Source organism: Hetaerina americana, unplaced genomic scaffold (assembly GCF_022747635.1).
Source record: "Hetaerina americana unplaced genomic scaffold, ioHetAmer1.1.p SCAF_37, whole genome shotgun sequence".
Lineage (NCBI taxonomy): Eukaryota > Metazoa > Arthropoda > Insecta > Odonata > Calopterygidae > Hetaerina > Hetaerina americana.
The window spans coordinates 378496-397898 of NW_027286952.1; the positions used below are offsets into that span (position 1 = coordinate 378496).

At 43.3% G+C, this 19403-nt stretch overlaps 1 protein-coding gene across 1 annotated transcript in view; it reads right to left on the reverse strand.

The window, feature by feature from the left end:
* kermit (PDZ domain-containing protein GIPC-like protein kermit) overlaps positions 1-19403 on the reverse strand; it is an 82269-nt gene that overhangs the window by 37187 nt on the left and 25679 nt on the right. Inside the window, exon 2 of the mRNA XM_071589357.1 lies at positions 4780-4876. Coding sequence (XP_071445458.1) covers positions 4780-4876 — 97 coding nt within the window. The remainder of the gene's footprint in view (positions 1-4779; positions 4877-19403) is intronic.

A 19403-nucleotide genomic window follows, 5' to 3' on the forward strand; every position in this document is an offset into this window, starting at 1 on the left:
GTACTTCGGCCTTTACATCGGATTGAACAAACGTTGACATATATACATGGTCTATTATGAAAGTATTGCGCACGACTTTATTTTGACGCGACTATCCATGGCAGCGCAGTAAAACCGGTCCCAATTTTTGTGGTCGGGGATCTGCCCTTTAAACTTAGCCGGTCACCAGTTTGCTCCAAGGAGTCTGAGCGGAAAGACGTGCCTCCGCGTGAAGTGTGTGTTTCGACTCTGTAACACGGCGCGATGACTCGTTCGCTTGAACAGCGATACGCCATTAAGTTTTGCCTGCAGCTTAGAAAGAATGCAACCGGAACATTTCAGATACTTCAAGAGGCCTTCGAGGAAGACTGCATTTCAAGATCCGGTCCGGAAGGTGGCACAAGGCGTTCGAGGAAGGTCGGGAGGAGGTCGCCGACGAACCCCGTTCTGGACGCCCAACAACGACCAGAACCGACGAAGACGTGACTCAAATGCGCGAAGTTTTGCGTTTGGCCTTCGCAGGGCCATAAAACTCTGCGCCTCACGGGCCTTCGCAGGGCCATAAGCAACGCAAGTGGCTCGCCCGGCGCAATGTGTCTCGCTAGACGGTTTTACCTTCCCACTGAAAAGAAAATTTTTAATTAAATGAAATGATTCCATGATTTCAGGTGTCGGAGGAGTCATGAAATAACTCCCCTGACTCCTGAAAAGAAACCAATTCTCACTTCTGACTAATTCACCGCTCTGGACATCCACGATAATCCTCCCTCCACCCACCGCCTGTTATTCTTCTTGCTTCCACCTCACCTCACCCGACTCCGTTCGCTCGCAATCCTCCCTACGTACTATCAATGCATTAAGGGGTCCTAACTAATGGTATCGTGAAATCTCCACTGTCCGCGAAAACACACCAATTGACAAGTCTACAGGTTCCCAAATCAAGAGTAACTGCAGCTGCCTATGAATTCCCAAATTCCGATCTAGTATAATTAAGCTGTTCGCCAAAAAAATGGGAATTCTTTTACTATCACATACGTGCCTTCTATGAAAAGTATCGGGAAAAGTTTCGAAAATAATAGATTTTTCGATTACCCTCGCAGTGTACATGGCATTGGTGAACTTGAACGCCTTCGCCAACGTCGGATGGAACAAGATGCAATAATGGACTGGACTAGGGTGACAAGAATTACCCATCACCTCCACAACAATCAGGTAAAAACCATGTAAATAAAACACGGAAAGAAGCTAAAAGCCAAAATAAACAAGGAGTAAGACAAGGATGCGAACTCTATTAAACTTATACCGAAGGGTACAAGAGCACGCCATCAAAGGAGTGAATGGCAAAGGACTTACCATGCTTCGGTTCGCATATGACATCGCAGTAACCCACAAACGCCAATTGCCCAGCCCTGGGCTAAAATCAATTAAATGGAGGGTCTGCACCACTCATCTTGTATCTCTGGTGGGACAATAGCGAAGCCTTTGGGAAGTTTTATGATTTCACCAGCAGCAGCTCAAATCACCACTCATTTTTCGTGGTAGCCGAGAGAGAGAGTTCGTCGATCCTCGAAAAAGGTTCTCCGCTCATTTTTAAAACAACCATTTACACTGAGGGACCTATGATCTGCCATAGCCTTGTTGAAATAAACAAGCCCTGGCGCCGATAGTGTCCGTAAAAAATTGTTGAAAAATATCCCCAAATGTTCCAGCTGCTCCTACCTAACCGAGGGATGAAATAGCTTCCGGACCTGTGGCGGGAAACTGTCAAGATACCAATTCCAAAGCCGGGGAAGGAGAAAAAGGAACGTAGCAACTACCGCTCTATATCTTCCGAAAAACTGCCTTTGCAAACACATGGGGGGAAGATGATGAATCGTCGACTCTTTTGGAGCCTGGAGAGGCGAATCCAATTAACTCCAACGCGATTTCGGCGCAGGAGATCATTCTCCCCCTGACCCTCAACGAGAGTAGACGTGTTCTGTGCTCGCTCCCGATAGCCGGTTTGACCCAACCGAGCCTGCCCTACCGCCTTCTATAACCTTTAACTGAAGCAACTTTGTGCTTTTTTGTTTAGAGAAGTATTAGCTTATGATATATCTTGTAAAACTGGTTTGATTCTGCTGTTTTGGATTCTTACTATTTCTACCTCGCTTGTTTTGAAACTCTTCCATTTCCTTCTCGCGTCTATCTTTCTAATCATCTCGTCTCCATATAATGTCTTCCGAATCTTTTTCATACTTAATACTCTTATAGTATTGTTTGCTTTTTTTAAATCCCTTTTTGATATGTTCATGTTTTTTCCTACGCTACCTGCCCACCTAGCCTCACTGAACTGTTCCTCTGCATGCTATCGATACTACTTCCTTATCAACCTGTTTCTTCTAAATGCTTTTATACTAAAAATGCTTCTACATCTACAAAATTCCCCGCAAGCCGTCGCAAGGTCGTGTGGCAGGGGGCGGAAGTCCACCAGCCATTCTACATGGAATATCGTAGATCGCTTCTAATCGTTTAAAGTATGGCATATTTAATATATTTAAATCTTTAATATTTCATAAGTATTAAACTATTATCAGAATCCTATCCGCTCCAGGAAAACTGCAAATTAAACCTGAGGCTAAATCTGTGCCTAATCATAATTTATTTCACTGAAATCCTTATTCTTCTCGAATATTCCAAGCTCCCTTATGCCATGCTGTGGTTTTCAAAACAAGAGTTTGTTATGATTAAACATTGTCTCCTGCAGAACTATCTTCTCTTCCCGTGGTCATTGCTCGTGCCTAAACCGTAGTGCCCCACCTCATCACCATGTCTTCCTTCGCATACGTCGCCTTGCAATCCCCCATCACTATCAAATGACTCCCTGCAGGAACATCCGCTATCCTCAAATTGAGTAGCTTCAGGCGTGATGTGGTGGAAGTTGAACATAATGAATAACTGATTGAAGCACTTTTCCACTTGATAAAATCATCTATGATCGCCAAACACTTACTCGAGACTAACCACACCTGTGAATTTAAATTAAAAGTGCTTCATGTGTCAAATAAATGCAGAAAATTAGACGCGTTGGAACAATTGGAAATTGTCCAACGAGTTAAGAAGAAACCCCCTCTTCTCAATGACATGCAATTCACTTCTTCCTCCCCCCTCCTTTCCATCAACTTTCGTTGGTAAACTTTGACCAACCGCCTCCTTCCTTGAGTGCTCTCTCCTCCTCCCCCCCAGTTTGTGAGTTAAGTGGGGGTATTCCACCACCACCCTTCCAGAAGCGCCTAATCCTTGGCCTCCAAACGCAGCCCGCCTACTGGTTTCGTCCCGGCCATCGATGGTTTATTGGAGACTGCCGCCATCCACCCAATAGCACCACTTCGCACCCTAAGACTATGTACTAATACTGTGTGTGTTTTTTGACAAGGTCAATACGCTGTTTCCGCTATTTCTTGTAAATGTCTCCCTTGCCTCCCCCCCCCTTTCCCCTCCCCCCCTCTCAACCCCCCCTCGTTTCCTACCACTACCACCTCTCCGCCCCTTCCGGAATGTATATAAGCTTGAACACAACTTCAGTTGGTTACCTGATGATGATGTAATACATCGAAACGCGGTCGTAAAATAAACATTTTATCAAGTGGAAAAGCGCTTCAATCGGTTATTCATCCGCTATCCTCTTCACCGATCCTACACCCTATCCACTCCTTCCCTCTTCATAACTGCTTCCCTCTTTATGACTGCTTGTTAATGAATCAAATGAGTAAATTGCTCATATTTCGCATAAACAAAATAATTATAATTCTACTCAGCGCATAAATAATTAATTCTTTGGTTATCTCTCAATTTGAAAGGTGTTTAATAGGTATTGAAAGACTATATACGCATACAAAGCTTGTATAAATTTATTTCCTGACGTGCTTTGCATGAAGTGCTGAATTCAGACCGCGGGTTAAGTGTGCGCATGATCGCAGATCGGCATTGATAAGTTGATAGTGCACACACCATTATTACTGAAAATTTGGTGATGAGAAAGATCTACGCTAAACTCGTTCTCCCGTAGGTCTTGACGGACGACCAAGAGCAGAAGAGTCCGAGTGTCTACTTGAGCACACCTTCTTCATTGGCATCGCGGCGATGCCCCAAACCCCGACTTGGCATCAGCGGACTATTTCCTATTCCCAAAAGTGAAATCCTCCTCCAAAAGACATCACCACGGGACCCTAAGTGCCGCCAAAGATGCCTACACGCGGACCCTTAAGGACCTTCTGGGATTTTCCTACCAGGGAGTTGTGGAAAAACCGCTGCCAACCGTGTGTTCACGCGCAATGGATGTACTTTGAAAAGTCATAATAGCAATACCTGAAATAAATCTATTATTTTCGAAACTTTTCGAAACATACAAGGTTGGTTTTAGGAAGGAAAGCAGGAGTTAGTTTCGGTAAAATAAATATTTTCGTAATACTAAATTAAATAGGCTATCGATTATATCATGCGTGTATTTCACATCAAAATTCGCTTTGTGACCAGCCCTTCGATTTCTTCGGCAATCCAGCAATATTCCCATATTTTATTATGGCATTTGTATCACTTGTTCTTAAAGAATATTCACTTATTATTAAAACCTTGAATGTAATGGAACCCAGATCAACCTAGGTTTAGCAGAATGCATGTTTGATCATCGCGAATTAATCTACACGTTCAGTGCAGGGGTGAAGCGGGATAGAGAGAGAGAGAGTGTGTGTGTGAGCCTCCCTCTCGGCGCCGCTGCAAAAGTGAGGGAGTTAGTGATTGAGTGAGTGGAGAGAGTCTAACCTTTCCGGTGAACGAAGAGGAAGTCATCGAGGCCGATCTGCCCGCCGAGGAGTTTCGACATGTCCACCTTATGCGTGTTGAGTGTGCAGAAGAGGATCTGGTGGAGAAACAGAGCAACTATCAGTGGATTGAAATGAAAAACCAAGTGATTAAAATAAGCGTTTCACAATGGCACCAAATTTCAATCGAAGCACTTCTACCCGCAAGCATCTTTGCCGAGCTTCGAACCCGAATTTAGATTAAGGAAATGGGAACTAAAGCGCATGAATACGATTCAGGGAATGTGAAAAAGTACAAAATTCTAGCCATTCCAGGGCCTACAGTTTTCAGAGGTGAAGTCCCACCCTTTGGTGGGACGTCAAAGATTCCATGGCAAGGGAAAAATTAAAATAAATTAATTTATTCTGAAAAGACGAGAGAGTCCCTTCATTATTCCATCCTTGCCAGATTAAAAAAGTAAAATTAAAAGAAACAGTAAGGAAATGAAAGAGTAACTGTTAGAGCAGTATGTAGGAAAATTTAACTGCTCATTTCCATGATATGCAAAAGCAGAAAACAGGAAATAGATAAAGCAAACTCAGAGGTCCGTAAAATCAGGAGGTGAGACGACATTTAATTGAGTGCATCACTTTAGGAAGACTAATGAATGTGCCAAAATATTGGTGTTCGGTAAACAAAGCTTAGGATTGAAATACTGAAGATGACTTCTCATCTGTCATGAAAGAAGTTATGATTTTCATGACAAGTAATAGATACATAACACAAAAGTGGTAATTATATGTACACACGTCAAAATTGAGGTTAAATATGCTAATGTATGGCACACCATTTGTTAAGATTCAATTAAAGGAACAAGCTGGAGAACTGAAATTTGATCTTAACAAATAATTGTTTCGCCCAATGATACTGATTTTATTTTCACTGAAGAAAATGGTACCTTCGAGATTCTTTTTCGACTAACTATTTTGAATATTAGCTCAATTAAAATAAAAATTACTATTCCGTGTAAATTAATTATTCACTATCAAGAGCTACCAAGCATTAAAATACCTTCATAGTTTATGTGATATCTTCATCGTCAAAAATTTAATTTCTTAGTAATAATTATAAACACAATTATACGACGTTTATTTCTTCAGTTAGGTCCTTTTGGTTATAAGAAATATATTCGCTACACAAATCTTTTATCGAAGTTTTCATTTTCCAAAAAAATTAAATACCTCATTTCTCCACATTATCGCCGTTCAGCTCCAAGTAATTTCGCAAGTTCGTTGCGCCGGTTTCTTTAATCCTTTAGCGTAGAAATTCGCCGCTTGGGACTTGAACCAGTTGGCAACTCAGGCCCATTGAACCTTTATTCGCCAAGCCACTGTTTCAAGTGCAAGACGAGGGCATAGATGCAAGGCCAAGTCATCCTTGTCTTGTCGGTCCAAAAACGCTCGTCCACCAAACATTATTAGCTCCTGGTGTCAGTGGGGAAGCATTTTCGGTATCCACTTAGTTTATAATTTGCAATATCCAAGCTTTCCCGTCACGACCGTGTATATTTCAACTATATGTATCGTATTACAAAACCTAAAAAAGCTATTGGTGAAAATTTGAAGGTGAAATTTCGCTCGAAATGCAAGATTACCGATAGATGTATGTCCATTGCATTAGCTTTTTTCCTGACAGTGTACCACAGAATTTCAACGGTGTTAGGAAAAATTTAAATTGATTCTCATATCGTTTGATTTTACTGTTCGATTGGTATTCTAACGGTTAAGGTATATTTTGCATAGGCACACACTATACCATTGGGAAAAGATATAATTCCTTATCTCTCTTGACGAAACAACCTGACAACAGACTCGGCAATGACCGCTTCTTCAATCCCGCACCCTAACCCCTCCTTTCATTCCACCCGACATGCATATCCTATTCCTACCCCTTCTTCATTGGCATAATGTTTGCCACTCTATCACAATTGCATCGCCAGTCAAAATGCTCTGCATCCATCTTTCCTGCCTCCTAATGATTTCTCCCAACAATCCCTTTCGCCTAAACCAGCGCTTCCTCGCTTGTTTTCCTTTCTGTCCACTTCCCCTTTGTCTCCATCCTTCTCCACACCCACATTTCAAAAGCCTCCAACCCATTATCCTGCTTCGATGCCCATGTTTCCCCTCTTTTTTTTGAGAATTTTGGGCATGTCCAAGAAGTTCTAGGAAACCTGTCTAGAGTTAATTCGCTAAAAAACGATAAAAATGAGTAACCAGCAGTTTGTAAAAGGATAATTAATTAAGGTCTTCCTTTGCAAGCATTTCCACCATGTCTCACCGAATGTCTCCGATATGCTACCAAATTATGTCCGCCAACCGACGCACACAATTGATATTTCATAGAAGGGAATAAAAACCTTGCTGGAAATATTGACTCTGACAATCGTATATATGAGGAAATAGGGTCAGAATTTGTGCCGTACCTAGACTACATATTTACGAAGTCCCTAAAAAGGCCCCCAGTGATTAGAAAGCGGCTACACTTAAACCATAACACTTATTGCACCTATAACACCTATACAACGCCTATATTCAACAACGGAGACGGGGAGGAACCGAGTAATTACAGGCATATTTCCCTCGAATGTCTGTCATGCGAGGTCACAGAACATGTAACTGTTAGTTCAATAAAGAGACACTGAGTCGATCGTCAAGAGTCGCTGATGAAATACCAGCACGGTTTCCGAAAGAGCAGATATTGCAAAACACAACAAGCGCCCCTTATTCACATTCATATTTTGGTTGAGGGAGAAAATTAATGTTCCAGCGGACGCGGTCTTTCCAAACGTCTCTCATGGCAAACAACGGACACAGCTAGATGTCTATGGAAAAGATAAAAAATACTCACGAAATCCGAAAGAGTAAATCCTACGAGAGACAACTTTCACTTTTGGTTCATGATATCTTTGGTTCGGGAAAGAGTAAGGTTCCTGTGGCCGTGGGTTTTATAGAATTTAAAAAGCTTTCGAAAAATCACCTCATATTAACTATTCACAAAGTTAAAAGCCGATGGCAGATTAGCTCCAAAATCCTGGGCTGGATTAAAAAATATAATGGTCACCTTCAAAGGGTAGCAATAGATTATGTTAGCTGAAATGCATAAGAGGTCACTTCAGGTGTTTCCCAGGGAATTATTATCGGACCTCTTTCATTCCTACTTTACGTTAACGACATTGACTCCGTAGTCACTATTTAGATACGTTTATTTACCGATGATGCAGTGGTTTACCGTGAAATCCGTGATCCTGAGGACATAGCAGCTTTATCAGATGACGCTAATGCTATGCTCGTATCTTATCGTATCTATAAGTGTTCTCATTCTTTTTGTCTCTAGAGATATCATCCCTAATATTTTTCATCTTGGCGTGACAAAGCCTTTGACATCGTAATGCCTTTCCAACATCCGCATTGTACCATCATCTAGGTTCGGTGCCATCTTTTATAAATGTACTGGGAATGATTTGTTGACTGCTGAGCGCGTGATCTCAAGGAAGTGATTCCAAATATCTTCAGTATTTCGGTGATTACTATCTTTCTTAAGCTAGCAAATTGATTCTATAGAACACACTTTAAGCTATTGAAGTCCCTTTCTTTGAACGAGTAAATTTTCCTTGTAGGCTCCTTATTCCGGACCCCATGAAGCGAAAACATAGCATTTCCCGCTCTGTGGTCACTCATTACAGTTTCTATAGCTAAGACCCTTTCAGGAATATTTGTTGCTAACAAATCCAGAATATCATGGCCCCTTGTTGGTGAAGTGACAAATTGATTCAATGAGTTCGACGTAAAATAATTCAATAGCGATTCGCAGATATCTTTGTCTTTACCACCAGTTTTGAAACTACGAGGGTCATCCGGAAAGTAGTACCCGTTCGTGCCGCATGAAGTGCTGACGACGCGAGTAGCCGCTGGACGAGGTCAGATAGCTTCAGTGGCTTGTCTGCCTTCTCTGAGCCAAGTTGCGTGACGCTAGCATTGCCTGTGTTGTTTCTGTGATTGTTTACAATGTTTAAAAAAATTGAGAACGCCGCCAGTTGTGAAGTGAGGGCAGTGATTAAATTCCTCAATGCAAGAAACGTTCGCCCATGTGATATTCATCGCCAATTAAAGGAGGTGTATGGAGACAATGTAATGGACGAGTCGTCTGTTCGGCGGTGGTGTCGCAACTTCAACATGGGGAGGGGGAACACACACGACGATGAGCGTTCGGGGAGACCGTCTGTCATTACAGACCAACTGGTGAGCTCAGTTGACAAATTCGTGAGGAACGATCGGCGCGTCACAATTGATGACATCTGTGAGCATTTTCCCAATGTTTCTCGAACAATTGTTCATGAAATTGTTAAACACCATCTGCATTATGCAAAAATTTGTGCAAGATGGGTCCCTCGCGTATCTCAATGAGCTGGCGGCGAAGTACTATGCAGCAGGAATACAGAAACTTGTCACACGTTATGACAAATGCCTTAATTTGCTTGGAGATTATGTTGAGAAGTAGTTTAAAGTATCCTCTTTCAAATAAAATTTTTTATGTTTGTTAATATTTACTTTTGTCTTTTTATTTCACGAACGGGTACTACTTTCCGGATGACCCTCGTATATGCGCTCCAGTCAATAGGTGGACCATTGTAATCTCCACTGATTATAACGTCGCGATCACTGTGTTGGGATAAAAAACCTTTGATTTGCTGATATAATTCTAGTATTGACTTTATTTGTCGTCCGGCAGTCTGTAAAATGCTCATGCATATATTCTTTTTTAATTGAGGACTTTTAATTGAGCACCAAACGCTTCCCAGACCATTACCCGGAATTGTAAGCTCTGCTGATGCAAGAATTTTCGACTGCAGTTAAGACACCACCCCCGATTGTTTGGTCTGCCACTTCTGTAAATGGAAAAGGAGTTTGGGAAAAATTCACCGTCGGCGATATTAGTGGATAACCAGCTTTCTGACCCAATAATTATATGTCCATGCCTCTACTTTGAATAAGGTGTTGGTATTCTGCGACTTTGTTTTTTAAACCTCGGCAATTTACTACCAACACAGATAATATTGCCTTGCCATTACGGTTTTTTTTAATTTTTAACGAGAATCGTCTCCTTGTTAATATTGAATCCCTTATATAATGTTCCGTCCGATGCTATCTGATTCGTTTAACACGAACTATTGCTGGCACTGATCCTCACTTCATTTAAAGCTACATATATTGGCAAAGAAGACTTCAGGAAACCACCAATTGACCTACCCGCTGACATACACTTCAATATAAAAAAGCCCTCAGTGCTCGAATATCCTATCCGCTACACACCTGGCGGCCTCATTTCTTTATCTAAAAGTTGATAATTCTACTTTATCGGAATTTCTGAAGTGGGTTATAAGATATTATAAAACACCTAGTGTGCAAAATATGTTGGTATTAACATATGTACAAATATTTAAGATGAGTAAAAAATGTGCCTTTCAATGCAAAATTACATATTAAATCTCTTGAATCAATTGGAAGGACGTCTCTTTAGCAGTGATATTCAGAATGTGTAATACCCCCATCGTACTACGGTAGGAGATACCATGTCAATCAAATTAGAGAGATCAAGTGTAGAACAGATAGATTTAAGGTGTCACTTTTTCCACGAACGATAATGGATAGTAATGACATTGTCCGACCGCGATAGGGTCATATTTGGGTCAAAATTAGTCTGATGTGTATTAATTACCTGCCACACACCCCAGCGGTGGCTTGCAGAGTACTAAAATGACTATATTTATTAATTCCTTCGGCCGAGTCTCCTCGATGGTAAGCGACGATGGAGCCGCAGTCTTTGAAGACGGTCATAAAGAGCGGTGGTGCACCTTTCTCCAGTATTCTGCCTTCTTGCCGCTCGAGTTGTATACGTCGCCCGTTGGATGGGACGTCAAATTATGAGTTACACCTTGGCGCCATTCGTGCAAGGGTCATGTTGCACAATCGAACCTAGTTGCAGACTCTCTGTGACAGAAATTATCATAGCCAACTCGCAAGAAACTTTCTGTCACACTAATTGCGCTGTTCTTTCACACGGACCAATGACAGTTGAAGGACATTACGCGGAGATCGTGGATGAAATGTTTGGCGCTGTTCTTGGCTAGAGTAGACGAGGCAGCGAATCCTCAAAGATGAAATGCGCGTTCGAGGAAGAGAAAGAAGAACGGAGAAGGAGGCGAATATAGATCCAGTACCCTGTCCACCTTCGACAATGAAATGGAGTCGTTCATTGACGTCCACGCTCTGACGACTTGCGTGAAATAATGACTGATCTGCGGTTGTTTATTAACAATCAAATTTTTATCACTTAGATTGCAGGAACTTATTTTATTTCTGTGGTTAGTTTGCATTTTGTGTACCCTTTCTACGCAGTCTTTACAAACATTTCGTATGACTGATTTTGGTGACTTCTATCATATTTTGCGTTTTCTTGGCCAATCGGTCAGTCGCCTTCATTTTTCCCAGAATTCAGAGCACCCTCCTCTCATGAACTTCTTGTGGTGCTCGAAAGGCATCCATCCAAGTTATACCTTCATCACCTTGAACTGTAGCACTGCCCGGATGTTATTTTGACCTTTATTTGACTGAATATGCGGCTTCTTTCACGTTAATATCTCCTTCAATATTACTTGAATGGTTTCAGATGCCCATGTTCACACGCGCACGGCAACGCTCTTTTGTTTCTCTCTCTGTCTCGCACACCTTCCTTTGATCGGCAATTGCTTCATAACTATCAGGAAAAAATTGGATGCCTTCTGATCTCGAGTTCCATGTAAGGGCATCACGAAACGTGCACACGATATCGTCGAAGTTCTTGCAAAATCCGTGCAAATATTTATATTGAGTTTGCCCATGTGACATGGCCATCCCTATAAAGTTAATTAATGCTGAGTGGAGAGAAACCTGGCGTCGCGTTCTTCTCCACTCTCCTTCCCCCATTCCATCATAATCTTGCATTCTTCTACCATGCCGCCACCTACCCGTAATTACACAAACGCCTCCCCTGGTAACTACAACAAAAACACGAGTCAGTCAACGTCATCAACGATAAATCTCCCCTTCGAGTACATTTAGCATTGACAGGTTCGCACTAAAGCGACAATAACCTGAATTTGTTCGCATTTCCACGGGAGTAACGCGTGACTCACAATGAAAGCGCTGGCACTCAGTACTCAAGTGAATACTTTCGGGACTAATACCCTCAAAATTAATGATATCCACAAAAAGATACTTTGTTACGTTTATGTGTACTCATTGTATCTCTCGGTTATTTTTTTAGATGATTACGTCACAGGACACAGTTAACATATAGTGAGGAAGCATTCGACAAAACCTGGGAGTAGGATCGATTGGAAAATCTTGGCTCCAAGGAAATTATTCATATTAATCACGTGTTATAATTGTACCGATATTTTTTCATCGGAACTACGGGCAAGTTTCATTATCACTTTTGAATACTTGTCAAAAATCGCGATGTTTTTCCAAGTACCACCCGAGTCGATGGCGGACGGCTTTGAAATCATTCTGCAGCAGCCGTGCGCGAATCGCTGATGATCCAACAGCTGCAGTGCGGACCTTCCACGCTCCACAGCCGAGAACAGCGCGGTCGGGCAAGCGCCAGTGGCAACATTCGCATTCCCCTTGTGCTGCCGCCATTTGTGTATAATTACAGGAAGCGAGAGATGCTTTTCGCGAGGCATTGCCGACGAGGGGATTATTCGAAAACGCTTTGGAGTTTACAGAAGGGACAGAGGAGACAGGATTGGAGGAGGAGTGTTCATGGCTCTTAAAGATATTCAAGAAAGCAGAAACGAGTCTCTCTCCCTAATAGTAGTGAGGTAGAACATGACGCTTGGTACTCCATAGAGAAGAGTCTACGTTTGTGGCTACTGCAGACCTTGCGATTTACATCACTCGTGGAACTAGAAAGAGAGGTCGCTAGTTGGACTTCCCATTTACACAATGGGAGAACTACAATGAGAGTGGATTTCAATCTTCAATCCATAAATGGGAAAAACTATAGCTTCCTAGCAGGAGGTCATACGAGTCACTGCTTCATGATTTTACATAATATTCGCTACATCAGTTGGCACAAACATTCACCAGAGGAAATAATATGTTTACTTGAATTATTAGCTTTAAATTTATACGAAAACGTCCTAAATATAGCAAAATTTGATAGAATTTCCTCGCTTACCTAACGTCCTCCCCTCCATCACGGTCTTCAATATTCGTAGAGATCTAAAAAACAACGGACAAAATCTTCGCAACACACGACGAAATAACCCCATAGGCTAATCTTTAGAACCATTACATCTAATCTATTTAAAGCCTGCGGTTAGTCGATACAAATCAGCTGCTTTGATTCCATGAATTCTCCTTGATACAGGGTCCGTACAATAAGTATCGGGACTGGTTCCAAAAATCAAAATGTATGGCAGTGATCATTACAATTACTTAACAATCTTCAAAATACATTCCTCCTGTATCGATACACTTAGTTCGGCGCGTCTGCCACTCGCCAAAAGCCCGCTGGAAGTCGGTTTTCGGAATACTTTTGAGAGCCTTTGTCGTCGCCGTTTGAACCGCCTCGATATAGTCGAACCGATATCCTTTGAGCTCCCTTTCCATTCGCGGAAACAATAAAAAGCCAGGTGGAGCCAGGTCGGGGCTGTAGGGGGGGTGAGGCAACGTTGCCACGCCGAATTTCGTCTGCAGCTGCTGTCTGTTTAGGTTCCTCGCTCAAGACTTTCGGCACCAGCTTCGCGCACACTTTCCTCATCGCAAGATCCTCTGTTACAATGATGTGGACGGATCCGACTGAAAGGCCGGTCTCCTTAATGATAAGGGCGATGGTTAAATGCCTGTCAGAGTCGAACACGTTTTTCACTTTGGCCACCTGATCATCGGTTCGATCGGTCTTCGGGCGTCCGACGCGTCTTCGACGAGCTCCCGGCCTTCCTTTAACATTTTGTGCCACTCAAAAACTCTTGTGCGGCTTAAGGCATCATCCTCATAAGCCAGTTTAATGAGTTCATGGGCCTCCGACGCGGATTTCCCGAGTTTAACGCAAAACTTCACAACGTTCGACGGTGCGCTCCATGCTGGCGCGACGACACCACAAAAAATCACACGTCACAAAAATCCAACTGTCTCAGCGCATGCTCGGAGGCAACTAAACTAAAGTGCGCCTGAGTGGTGGGGGCCCTTCTACCGAGCCGACCTTTCGGGCCCCCGTCCACCACTCGATTAAGGCTGCAGCGAACCTATTGTACGGACCGACACAGTGTTCATGTTCACTGTGTGTGTTGCATCGCGATTTCGACAAATGACTACCTCAAAGCGATGCATTTGTCGAATCTATTTCAGAGATGCCATAATGTCTCGTCCTCGGCACCCCACTACTCAAATAGAACCCAGAAATGGCATCGGCGACTTTGGCGGAAGAGCGTCTGATGGCATTTTACGTACCCGATGCCATGATGGCATAATTAAGCAAATAGCATCCATCGTTAAGGAATTACCTCCAGGTGCGTTGTCCTGATGAAAAATTACTTTCTTTTCCTTCGTAAAATGCTGTTGTTTTTTGCATTTTCTACCTCCATCTTGTCCTGTAACAATGCGCAATAAGATTCCGTTATTTCTTTTTACCTTTCAGAAGACAATCACTTTAAACAATTCCGTGACTATCCCAAAAAACAGTCGCCGTCACTTTCCTGGGCGATGCCACGGCCTTCGCCTTTTTCGGGGCAGGTTCACCCTTTGGAGTCACTTCACTGTTCGTTCGTCTCAGGAGAGTAATGGTGGATCCAAACTTCATCGCCAATAATAATGTATCGATGAGGAAAATCTGACTCGCTTCGCTTAAACCGCTCGCTCCTACAAGGCATCGGAAATGTTTTCATTTAATTGGTGTTTGCCGTAGTTCTTGGCCGTCGTTTCGAAATGTCATCAGCCGCCAAACTGGTACGTCCAAGGTTGAATTCAGCTGACCAAAATTTCACGACCGCCAGCACTGCCAGGATCCGCCTACACCGAGTCGTCAACGTCTTTGCGTTTCATTGGAGGGTTTTGTATAATTTGTTCGATGAATTAAGTGCATGGTCCCGGATCTTGCTCAGCATCCTGTAGAGAGTTCAATGCAGGGTATGTGGACTAATGAAAGGTGACTGAAATGCCGTGCCTTTCCGGCAAATGAGAATACAAATACACGATAGATTGGTAAAAATGCAGATTCGGTGCTAGAACTGTAGCTGCCTGAAATTTCTTTTTCTTTTGTGGTATCAATTTTAAATTAAATGCTATTAGTTACATTTAAACCACTTAAATCTTCTGTTTTTTAAGCTTTTTTGGCCATGTCATCACCTATTCATCCAATGAATGTGGGTACTATGCATGTGCAGAATGATATCGAATTCACAACGCGCTTTTTGCCGCAGTTGTTGCAGCGGAATAATCCAGATGCCCAACATCACCTGTGATGTTCGAACAACAGGTGGCATGTTATGAATTAAAGTTTTGGGATTAGTGATACATATAAATACTTGCAAAGAATTTCTTAGAATCCAGTGTGAAATTGCTTTCCTTAAGTCGGCCTGTCAGTACATTCCATGCGTCGTATAATGGACTATGAAGTCCCAGTCCTGTTTTATCTTTTCGATGTTGCCGCACTGTTTTATATGACATGATAGCCACATTATGCGTGTAATTGTTAAGTTCCTGGCGTCGGAAGAATTTAAACCAAAGATCAATGGCAGCTGGTTTAAGGAATGTTTCAACCCCACTGATTAGTAATAATTACCCTTAGGTTTAATATCATATCAAAGAATTAATTGACTGATTATTAAGACAATTCGTGAATTGCTCTTCCTCGTCAATGAAAAGGGCGGCGTGTAACGGTATTCATTGGAAGAGTCTTATCCTTTGAACACAAGCAGCACAGGACAGCAGAACCAGCGAAAGGCACATGATTAGCAAGCAGAAGGCAAACGTAAATAATGACATGCTCAAGTATTTCGAGGTTAGTCATACATGAAAGGATTAGAATAATATCGGGTCGGATGTTCGGGTCAAAATTAGTCTGGTGCGTATTCACCCCCTGCCACACACCCAAGCGGTGGCTTGCAGGGTACTAAAATATGAAATATCCCTAAATAGCATGGGAAAAAACTTACCACCAGTTTATAAAAAGGTACTACAGTAAACCACTATTGTCATAGCGTATTTAATAATTGTTCAGGGGAGCAATGCGAGCGAATGCCCGATCGCCCCCATGGCACTCCCGATGCCTGAAATTGTAATCTGCCCTCTTGGAATCGAACGCCAAGTTAAAGAAAGACATCAGTTCAAACAAAACGTCAGACTCCGATCAAATCCCTGCTCGCGTTAACAAAACGATGACCGCAGAAAGAGCTCCTTATTTGAAAATAATATTAAATTATTCCCTAAATGATCACGCAGTACCCACAGACTGGAAAGTTGATAATGCCACTCTCCTATTTAAAACATTTGACAGACAAGATCCGAGTAATTACCGACCCTCTCTCTCTCACATCCATCTCATGCACAATTTTAGATCAATCATGAAATATATCGATATTCTCATAATTTCCCTGCAAAAAATCAACGCGATTTCCGAAAGCGTGATCCAACGTGCCCGGCCTCTACTTTATCTTACGTAACTCGACTGGCACTTTACGTTCGCGATGATTTGGTCTCGGGAGAAAGTAATGTTCAGGTTGACGCTATATTCCCAGATTATAAAAAGCTATGCTTGAAAATCAAGCTCAAAAGAAATTCAACAAGATGAATTACTCATTGATTAATAATAAGAATCTCGACGAGGGCAATGTGCATACCTGTGTACAAGGCAGCTCGACAAAGAGTACACCTACATTTGTAAACCTCAATGAATCACGGATGTGTTCTTTGCATCTTGCATGAACACCAAATCAGCATTGAAAGTAGCGTTGCGAATTCAACAACCCCTGCCATCAACCAGACAATCACAAAGGTTAACAACCCGCGGATTGGCATTTGCAGCGGTGGTCACCCTCTCTTCATTCTTTCCCAGAGTTCCCCGCGAAGGCGTCACCCGTCGCCCGCATCTCGCTTCATCTTCCAATTGACTCCATTAAATTCACCCACTCGAACTGATAGGCCCTCCTTCAATCTGCCATTTCATTTTCACCATTCTTCGGCAGAACAGCATCGCCTCCGACCCCTCCCTTCAATCGCCCGTGCCTCAGAAGAGAAGGGAAGCAGACGCAGATATATAAGCGAGATACAACCGGCCCCCCTTCGAGGGAGTTTACTGAACCTTCCCGCGCATGAGATGCCGCCGCGGTCGAGTGGCTGCGTTGAGAGCGCGACCCGATGCCCATCTCCTCGCCCACGCGGCGTTTGCAATTAAATGGGGACGTGACAGAAGGTATTTCCAGGCGTGGAAAAGTCCGCCATATTGGTAGGCTTGCTAACCTCTGGCAGGGGGCGATACACTTCTGTGCTGACTGCTCGTTTAAATGCCCTCTCGGCGTTCCGTGCGCCATTGCTTGGTGCGGTGCACATTTCGTATGGTTTAAAACTTGGCCTACGCCTTGACCTGCTCGAGAAAACTTCCTTAACCCTGCAGCCTCTCTCTTGGGTTCGACACATAAACGATGTAATATTCCTTCTCTGGCCACACAGAAGCAGTTTCTTTGAAGCATTTGAAGCATGCTTCAACTTCTTTCTCCTTCACTCCCATCTGTTCTTCTCCAGAAATCACTTTCCTCGACGTTAATGTCACTCTCACCGACTGAAAATTCCGCACTTTGTCCCCAATAAAACCCACTCATAAAAAACTATATGCCCACCATACAACCTGTCACTCATTGCTAGCTAAACGCTCTCTTCCATGCTATTTTTCCATCAGCAGTTCAGCAGTCACAGAATCTGTAAGCATCCAACCCAATTGAAATATTTCGTACTGATTTCGGGAACGCTCTGCGCCACCGCGAATGCCCCGAGGCCCTTCCAAATAGAAGAAATCTTCGCAAAACATTATTACGCACACACTCTCAATCTGCACGACGTACTCCCAAGGAATTTAGTCCCTCAAACATATCCTCAAAGAACTCTTCCCCATTATGATCACCAAAATACAACGGCAAGCATATTACCCAAATGAATACACACCGGACTAATTTTGACCCAAATATGACCCCACCGTGTAATTCCCATCCCTTATCGTTCGTGGAAAAAATGACCTCTTAGATCTATCTGTTCCTCAGTTGATCTCTTTAATTCTATTGGCATGATCTCTCCTGCCTTGGATGGGGATAATTATGCAATTGAATCATCACTGCTAAAGAGACGTCCTTCCAATTTATGCAAGAGATGTAACCTGCAGTTTAACCTTCGCTCCATTAAGTGATTCCCAGCCAAGCTGCTCTAATATTTTGTACTCGCTATTACGTTTGTCAAATCTAACTCCTCTTCGCTACACGCGATCCAATTCGTGCAATCAATCCAACTTCGTGAGGATCCCATAAACATACTTGCAGCATATTATTCTAAATCAGACCTAACCAGCGAAAGGTAACATTTCTCTTTGGCCTCTTTATCACATTTCTACACCTACATAATACCCCGCAAGCCGTCGCAAGGGCGTGCCGCGGGGGCATTTACCCAGTGCTCTTCTAATAAATCCTAATTTTTTGTTCGCTTTTCCGCATATTCTCCGCATGTTTTTCATCCAGGAGAGGTCGTGAGTGAGGAAAGCGAACAAGTATTCTCTTCGCCTTCTTCAATGATCTCCTACACTACGTCCCGATTGCCTAACGTAAAGAACGCCTTCTTCATTGATTGCTGCAATCATTACCTCCCTCCCCCCTCCCTCCCTCCCTTCAGACACGCCCGACTCTGGACTCAAAACCCTCCAGTCGGCATGCATCTGGGAGCTGGTTCGAACCGGGCCCACCAGGGGGTGCACCGTCCTCCCTCCCGCTGATCCCCACCCCTGCCAATCCTAATTCCAAATTCAAACTCCCCAGGCACCTGCCCTCCCTACCATCTACCACACCCACTCACACGATTCCTGAAATAGTAGGTGGTTGTGGTGCCACAGAAATAACCAAAAAATATCATTGAGTGCCTATTGCGCGAATATAGAAGCAAATAAGGGACACACGCATCGTGGGCTCACTCAATACGTCGGTGGATCCAGCCACCTTTGCCCGAGTAGGAGGAGTAATCGACTGGGATATTTGGAAGGAGGAGAGGGGATATTGGGGGAGCGGTGAGGATACGAGAGGCGTGCATCATTATGGGTCGGCGATGGAAAATGACAAAAATGTGTTGACTAATTGAAACGTTCAGCCCGAAAGGTCGGAGGCAAAATGCAAGTTAAGTCTAGGAGTCCTTAATTGGATTGGCGAGGGAGGGAGGGATGGATGCTTGGGGGCGATTCGCCGTGGGTGGCTGCGTGTCCGGGGACCTTGGCGGACGGGGATGTGCTCGTCCATTGAGGGCCAATGAAGGACGCGGGGCAGAGGAGGAGGCGCCCGATGACACCTTTGTAAA